Source organism: Poecilia latipinna, unplaced genomic scaffold (genome assembly GCF_001443285.1).
Source record: "Poecilia latipinna isolate Pla-1442-1.1 unplaced genomic scaffold, P_latipinna-1.0 Scaffold1528, whole genome shotgun sequence".
Classification (NCBI taxonomy): Eukaryota; Metazoa; Chordata; class Actinopteri; order Cyprinodontiformes; family Poeciliidae; genus Poecilia; species Poecilia latipinna.
This window is the reverse complement of record NW_015114144.1, coordinates 120821-129851: the sequence shown is the minus strand read 5'-3', so window position 1 is coordinate 129851 and position 9031 is coordinate 120821. Positions and strand designations below refer to the sequence as shown.

The following is a 9031-nucleotide window of genomic DNA, read 5'->3' as shown; positions in this document are numbered from 1 at the left end:
AATTAATTTTGAGTTTTTTTTCAAAAAAAAAAAAAAAAAAAAAAAAACGGAAAAAAAAAAAAAAAATTAATTTTGAGTTTTTTTTTAAAAAAAAAAAAAAAAAAAAAAAAAAAAAGGAGCTAGTTCAGGCCAATATACCAAACTGAAGTTTTGGTAGAAAGAGAGCGAGAAAAGAGAAAAACGATACATCCTGTAAAAGGAAATTATTGAGCTTTCAGTTTTAATTTATCACGCAATTGATTTATTGTGGCAGGCCTAATGTGGCTTTTCATATGGCCCGTATGGGCAGCTGCCCAGGGCAGCAGTAAAGAAAGGGGCGCTCTAGGAACCAGAAAATAACATTTATCATATCTGTCAGGTGGGCCCCGAACACCTTCACAACTACCTGTATGCATGTTCAGCGGAGTAAGTTGCCCCAGCATCAGTGAGTACTGGGAGACTAAGTTACCCGTTTTCTACAGGAAGAACAATTGCTGGCATTTTAATTGGTTGGCAGCACAAATATGTCTACTGTATAAAACTGAACGGCAGAAAAAAAAAAGCTGGATGGATGGAGATAAGGAAGCACAGAGGTCTGAGGCGGGCAGACAAAGAGGCAGCAGCACGTATAGTGGAATCTGGGTTTACCAAAACTACCAGTCGCTTGTCAAGGTTAAGGTCAAACGCCTGACATTATCAAGACACAACAAAGACACTTCTATCAGTCGCTTTACTGTATCCTTGCACAATGCTACACGTCTACCAGCTAGCGTACACAAGGGGGAATGTTTTGATCTCATGCTCCGCGCGATAGGGAAATTACACAACAACGTGCATGAATTGCTGACATATGTAAACTCCTACAGCTGGGAAGCGCACGCTCACACCTCCAGTCCAAATCTGGATCGCAAAGTTCTAGTTCTAATGGGAACGAGAACATATTCTGCCTTTAAGGTGTCTTGAGAACTGACGGATTCAGGGGGTTGTGCGAGTTATTTTGTGAGGGTTGTGTGAACAAGCTGACAAGAAGCACAATCAGTGCTGAGTAAGATATCACCAAAGGGAGTGTATATACACCTACATCCCTTTCACCCGGGCCTGCTCTTATCCATCCTGTCCTCAAAAGATCTCTCCTGCTGCTGTAAATGGCCTCTCCGTCCACGACTCTCCTCTTAAGCCCCTCTCTGAAGTGGCTAAAAGATTGAAGGAGAGAGAGAAAGAGAGAGATGCAGATAGTGGTGGAGGTACGCATGGAGATAGAGAAGAGGGAGGGCATGAGAGCATGTGGGGGAGGGTAGCCCTGCAATCTTTGGCAGCGAGAGCTGTGACGCACAACTACACACACACACACTCTCTCTGGTGTGGTGTGGCATCCACAGAACCACCACGATGGTTGCACTGTAATCTAACCCAACGGGGCCGGTCGCACCACAAATTCACCTGTGGTGTTAAAGGTAGGAAGCGGGCCACATGTTCTGATTTAACGTGTGAGCAGTCATCTCGACACCGATAGTCTCCCACCCCAGACGTTCACACTCGCACACGCCCAGTTTCCTGCCCCCCACCACTCCGCCCGTTACCATGGGTGGAGACGAAGAGAAACAGGAAGGAAGTCCAACATGAACTTCTCCCCGAAGTCAGACACACCCCGACAACCCAACGACACCACGGGCGCTCGCCGCTCATACCGATAGTTCGTCGAAGCTCCTCGCATTGGCTGATGTGCGGGAGTTTAAGCATCTCCTTCCATTTCTTACTGCGGCCATTCCTCTTGCCTCCTCCACCTGGAAGACAGACAAAAAAAAAAAAAAAAAAAAGGAGGAGAGATTAATGTCAGATAGTCAGAGCATCCAATAAGTAGCATTTTCAGCACAGGAGCAATGAAAACCAAGTGTGTCTCTGTGTGTGTGTGTGTGTGTGTGTGCGCGCGTGTGAATGTTTGTGTTTGCTTTTGCATGCATGTCTTCAAGCACGCTGACCTTGGTGTGACCAGAAACAGGGACAGCTGCTTCATCTCACCAGTCGCCTCTGTGCAATATGACGGAGCATGTGATGAAGAACGTTGACAGCTTCAAACATCACGAGTCTCTCGCTCTCACACACACACACACACACACACACACACCAAGTGGATCCCAGTCAAACATTAGCCAAACTAAATCGTCATTCACAGATTACCTCCATCTCACACACACAGAGGTGGTGAGCATTGTTCTCAGAAAGTCTGGAAAGCTTTACGTACGGCCTGATTGCCAGCAACAGCAACAGCAGATGCAGTGCGTGTGTGCGTGTGTGTGTGTGTGTGTGCGCGTCTACAGTTGAAGCCAATTATTTACCTTCACTAAAACATACACACACCCTCTTTGTCCTTACTGTCTGCAAGCTTCTCGATACTTTGCTGGGGGTTTGAACCCATTTACTTTATAATTAATCTGGTGGTGTGATTAGGGTCACTGTGTATTTTAAACACGCAACAATTTGTGCCTGATGTGTAGCTTCAATATTTCCATTTAATGTTCCTTCCACATAATTTCAATCATTTTGAGAAGCACAGCTTTTCTTCCTGAAGCAGAATACCCACAGATGCTGATGCTGCCACTACCCTTTTGTTCTGGGGTTAAATTACACAGTTCAAACCAAAACATCTCAATCAAATCACCGAATGCACCTCATTTCCCAAACAGCATAAAGAGCTGCAACTAATGATTACAGAATCGATTATTGTATCGTTTAGTCTGACGATTAATCAAATAAATAAATCGTCACATTCTTCAGATCATTCATGAAACCACTCAAGTCAATATTAGAAAGTCATTAAAAATAATGCAGCTAAGCAAATATTTCAATTACTGTTTTGAGTAAGAAAATAAAAATGCAATGCAACAATACAGCTTAGTGTACGCTTGATCATGCAAAAGATGCAAAAGTACAGACTACTAACCCGTTGATTATTCTTTGGGTTAATAAATGGATAGCAAAAGGTGCACAAAGTTGGATTTTTTTTCAGATTTCAAACCAGGGAAAACTAAAACTATTGCATTTGCGGAGTTATATACAGAACATATTTACAGACAAAGAAGCTTTTCCATCTAAAATGCAAAATTTATATAAATTTTTTTTGCACAGTTTTGACTTAATGACTGCTTTGATCGTTTTGTCCGTCCAGTAAATGGCCGTTTTTTGAGTCTCTATACTCCCTTTAACGATTAATCGATTTCTAAATTGGTCGATGACTATTTCAATTATCAATCACGAGTAATTTGACTACTTGTTTCAGACCAAACCGTATGATGGCTGAGGAGACTCACTACGTTTTCACTCTCATATCACTGTTTGAATAGATGAGTGTGACAACTTAAGGCATCTAAAATTTATATCCATTTTCCATGATGTCATGCAAGGACATCATGGAAGGTAGCGCCTCAAAGTGTTTTTTTTGTTTTGTTTTGTTTTGAGGCGTTACCTTACAACACATTCAGAAGTCTGCCTCCATTTAACTCAAATAACGTGACTTCAGAGGAAAACAAAGCAACATCTTTATCTGGGCTTGCCAGGCAGTTTAAAGGCACTAATATTAGTATTATTAGTGCATGTAAACAAAGCAATAAAAAAATCTCTCTAAATATTCTGACATTTAGCAAATATAAATCTATTACGCCCAGGAAAAATGACTTTCTCTGTGCTTTTCTGGATGTGAGAATATACATTCATGATAAACAAAAAGGCAAATTTGATGTTTTTGAACCTATTTATAGATGACATATTGATTCCACAAGTTAAAAAAAAACCTCAATAAACTGGACGACATTATAGCATCAAAACTGAACACCCAAACTTCGATAAAAAATAAACTGAGAACAATTAAGTTAGCAATCAAGCTCCAATAGAAATTTGAAATTTTTATGTGAGAATTACTTTCTTTCATTTATTTTTGTTTTTAGTTGCATTATCTAAAGAATCCCAAATCGCTTCACACTACATTCACTACACTACACACATTCACACGTTAATTGTGGTGAGCTACATTGTAGCCACAGCTGCCCTGGGTCAGACTGACAGAAGAGAGACTTGATACATTCGGCGCCACTGAGCCCCCGGACCAGCGGGGAAGGCGGGTGAAGTGTCTTGCCCAAGGACAGCAACTGAGATGGACAGAGTGGGTGATGGAACCGTCAACCCAGTTTAGGTCAAACTTTTATCTCCCACCGCCCAGATTCTTTCAGATGATCAGTGAATGCGCCATACCTACGCACAACAACAATCGCCAGTCTTGACAAACTTTCTATTTGTCCATGAAAGGCAATTTAGACACTTGTTATAACAACGGGGAGTTTCACGTTTTCGAGAATACAGGACGTCAATTCGCACCCGGCTCCAGAGGAATTTAGCAACGGCTCATTTGGCGGTACGAAGACGTTTGATTTAATGTATTTAGATAAACATATTTGAAGGCTTTTGTAAGCCTTCAAATAAATAACCATGTTTATTAACACAAAATAAAACTTTGATGTAAAGAGAGACATGTAAAAAATGCCGAGTAATTATTCTCAGATTTGCATAAACAGAGTCCTAAGAGTCTAATGTTTCCAATCTCTGAAAATATAACTAATGCAGCTACTATGTGCAATTTAGTGATAAAAATCACACTTAATTAATACAAGCGATCTATTAAAAATGGGTATGTTTATAAAAAGCAGTGTTTGTTTGTGGGGGGCTATAATACTGTCCTATTTCTCTGACATGCAATCCTAGCCATGCTGTCACTTAAGAAAAAGACTGCAAAGAGGTCATTAATAGTTTTTATCACTTTTATTCTATCACAACAAAAACAAGGGAAGCCGAGGGAAGTCTATTGGAAAATCTCAAAATTAGGGTAAGAGACTACACTCTCGATGAAACGCACACAGACTAATATACAGAGTTAGTGAAGCTTTTAACAATCCGGCACCAGATCCAACCAAACAAACTCTTTAATCTATCACTTTAAGCTTGGGTTTTATTTTGATTATTTGAGTATTATTTTTCATGCAGATTAGGATGAAAGCAAATAATCATCTGATTCTACCGTAATCCTGCATGGAGTTTGATGATAGGTTCAACCTACATTCACGTTGCCTCACATCAGTCCTTGAACGCCCCTCAATCGCTCAGCTCATCTATTTTGGGCAATTCTGGCACCATCTGTTGGGCCCCTTTTGCCTTCGGATTAAGACTGCAGCACAATGTGAAAAATCGGCCAGAGTGCAGATGATCTTGGCAGGTTTCCCTGGAGTTCTTCAAGAAGGCTTGTGTGTTTCCCGTCTAACAAGTGAAGACTTGTTAGAAAGTCTGCAGCATGTACAAAGCTGCTACGGTGGGATTGTGGCGGCTTATCCTGACAGCTGCATATCAGGAGCATGTAGGTGTCTGCTAGCAGGAGCGTCGCCTTATCCATGACATGTGGCACATGAGCAACAAAATAGATCGGTCAGAGGTTTGAAAGCATGACTTCCAACACTGGCCTCAGTCTGAGCATACGACCTCTTCATGGCCACACTGGACTGGCTGCTATGCACATTAAGTCATTGCAGCCAGTTGCAAGTAAAAGGAGTTTACTAAGCAACCAGAATGAACAGTCCACAATTTTCCATGATAACAATGATAGAAATCAATATATGCTGGACTACCAGCTGGGGAAAGGCACACACTCCTCCAAATTGTACATATAGGCTGGTTGTAGTGTAACTGTTTATTTTATGATGTCAAACAGAAGTCCTAGCATTATACTAAGATGAAGAAGTAATTGTAGGAAATACTGGAATTAATTGGGAAAATGTGGGTCGATACCAATATGGCTGTTATGTCTGATGTCATATTTTACTACTGTTGACATCTTGGGGGAAAATGGCTTCAATACTGCTTTCTGCTTCAGGTGAACTCCCCACAATCCTGCGCTGCCTCACTATCACTGTCACATGACCAAACAAATAACACATGACCGACTTCCTCCCGTCATGCTCCCGAAACAAACAACAACAAGATGGGAATAAATATTGGTCAATAATATAGATCCAATCTTATTTATCGGACCGATAGGGTAAAAAAAATGACTAATATCATTCCATACCAATGTTAGTGCTGGTATATGTAATTTAAAAAAAATGTATCAAATCACAAGAGCACACAAAAAACAGCTGTAGACCTCGAATTCCCCAAGTGAAGAGGAAACAAACTTTGAATCTCATGTGTTTGAGTCCTCCTGACCGCTCTAGAGAAGATATGCTTACACAGAGCTAAAGCAGCTTAAAATTATAATGCCGCACTAAATGCAGAAAACAGTAAATCCTTTCATGTCTCATTTTCTATTTTTATTTTTTGCCAAACAGCCAACAGAAAACTTGTGAATGGTCTTTTTGCTTTCAGAAGGGTCGAGAAATAAACCTTGTATTATTTCACTCCGCTGGCTAATGGTCATGGAAGTCTATTTTACAAAGAGTAGAAAAACGTCAGACACCTCCACATAGCTGGCTTTCAAAGGCAAAATAAGAGAGATTTATTGTCATTCACTCCTCATCAACCGTCACTGTGGTATTCACAGGTATTTATCGTCTTTGCCTGGGAGAAGCAGTCAAAGGTGGGCAGAGAACCACTTTTCCCCTCAGAAGAACACATTTAACCACACTTGCATCTCACATGGATCCACTAAAACCAACAGCATCATGTCTGCCAGCAACAGAAGACTTCAGATGAGTGGGATGAGTCAAAGTTTATTAAACTTGAATAATTATTTTAGTTCTTTGTGCCTTTTGTCCTCGGGGATAGAAGGAAAACATGCGACTACTGTCGGGGGAAATGGATTAATAGTCTGTTTGGCAGATATGATTTTATTTCAAAAGTCATTAAACATCCTGCTGTTAAGTGTAAGAGCCATTCTCACTTAACTACTCCTGGTTTCAGTTAAGTTGAGTGTTGTACTTCTGACAAAAACCACAACCCTTTTTCCACACTGCATGTGCTATCAGGACTTCCTGGCCTATTGTTATACTGTTTGTAAGGTACAGTGGTGGCGTGGAGAATGAGGTCAAAGTTGAAGCCCTCCTTGTGTTTCTTTATCGGCTTCTTCATTGGGGCTCGGCTGATTTAAGAGCAGGTACTGAAACAGCCACGAAACACGCCTGCGTAGTCAGAATGGAAGACCAAATACTACGAGAAAAACCACACCCGTTTGTTTGCAGTAATAATTTGCTGAAGCAAAACCTGACGAGGACAATGCTGACTGCACAGCATTTTGAAAATATGGCTTTGTATTTTCCAGAAACAGCGACCTTCACTTTCACTGGCATCCCTGGTGAAAATGTAGAAAAGATAAGTCTCACAAAAAATGTAGAGAAATCTAATCCTTTATTTAAATACAATGATTCAATTGGGGAGGCGGGGGGACTCCTGTTTTAAGAAATAGAAGCTCTTTTCATGGGCTAAAAATCAATGGTTAGCTTTAGAGAAGCGCCAATAAATCAACCGTTAAACGGATGTGGATGATTTTCAGCTTGATCAGCAATAGTGACCAGCTGGTTGGAAGCTGAAAACTATCTTTTTTTGGATCAGCGAACACATCCGTTACGCTGACATCAGCAATCTCTGTTGCGAGCGATGCCAACGTGTGAATGAAGTCAGGGAAAAGAGATGCAAGAAGATGATCAAGATAAAACTTTTGTACTAGAGAGAGCAGGACTTGCAGCAGAAAAGAGGATGGCTGAAAGATTTACACAGCAAGGTCCCTTTTTTTTTATCAGAAGTGTGCTTAAAAAAAGAAAAAAAAGTCTCTGCTACATAGGGAACGTGCGACCCAGCACAGAGGTTTGCTACTGGTTCACTTCCAGAGTCAACTTCCATTGCCTTAGTAATTATTTCTGCTGCCACCCTTTAAAACGCAGGTTTTTCAGTTCAGTCGCCAGTCTATGGAGAAAAGAAGGTTTGGGACCACAAGGACATCACGTTCTCGGTGATGTTATCCGTGCTTACCTCACCGTCATCCACAGAAGATGCTAAAATGTGTAATCAATTGGTCTCTGCTTAGAAATCTTTGTAAAGCGACTGCTTTCACAAATATCGCCTCCACTCCCAGTGTGAATAATTAATGAAAAATCATAGGCTAGAAATAGAAAAAGTGTGTTTTTATGCACTTTTGTATTATTTGTTGTTAAAAACTTCAGTCAGCTAAAATTGGTGTCAGCAAGTCAAAGTGTCACAAAACACATTCTCTAAAACACAGATTCAGCTGACTGAAACCCAACAGGATCTACGGTGGAGCACGTTGTTTTTCAGTAGATGGTGGACACAAGCAGAGGAAAATCCTCTGCCCCAAAGCTCATGAGACACCAGCTGTCCCACCAACGACATCAGACAGCTTCAACAAGAACATGAACTGAGCAGCATCAGTAAAACATGTGAAAAACCACAAAATAAACCACAAAATCACTGACATGAAGCTTTTATGTTTGTGCAGTGTGCATGCTCCTGCAATACTCTTTTCCTCTCTATTTTTGCAAGATAAAAAGCTTATTTTCACAACATATAAAAAAAATTACTTCTGCTTTTTAATATCATCTGATCCTGTGGTTTAATGGCAATAAATAGCACTGAGAAAGGGCCATTTATTGATCAGTTTAAGTATCCACTGACCGCAGAGATCAATTCATCTGGGGGAAAAAAGTTATTGTTTGGTTTTGACTCTTAACATGTTGGATGTAGAATAAACAAGTGTTTCTGTCAAAGGCACTAATATTGCTATCGTGAATGCATTGTTGTGAAGTTTCTTTTACATTTAAGCAACTAGAAATAAAAGAAATGTAATTTAAACTGTTTTTTTTCTTTTTTTCATAAAATGTGTGAAAATTATAGTTCCAAAAGTTCACAAAAGCAGCTCGAGTCAGTTCATCTTTTTGTTCCATTAGGCCAACACTCAAATAATGCCTTATGTTTACAAAATACAGCTTTTAAAAGTTTTACTCAAGGACGCATCGTGTGGTCGTAAGCAGAAATAATGAGGCAGTTTGGTCCTAAATTAAAACTG

General features: G+C 40.3%; 1 protein-coding gene across 3 annotated transcripts in view; it reads right to left on the bottom strand.

Moving 5' to 3' along the window:
- Positions 1–9031, bottom strand: part of grk4 (G protein-coupled receptor kinase 4) — a 59490-nt gene that overhangs the window by 31239 nt on the left and 19220 nt on the right. For all 3 annotated transcript variants that reach the window (XM_015058263.1, XM_015058261.1, XM_015058262.1), the window contains exon 2: positions 1668–1763. In XM_015058263.1, coding sequence (XP_014913749.1) covers positions 1668–1763 — 96 coding nt within the window. The remainder of the gene's footprint in view (positions 1–1667; positions 1764–9031) is intronic.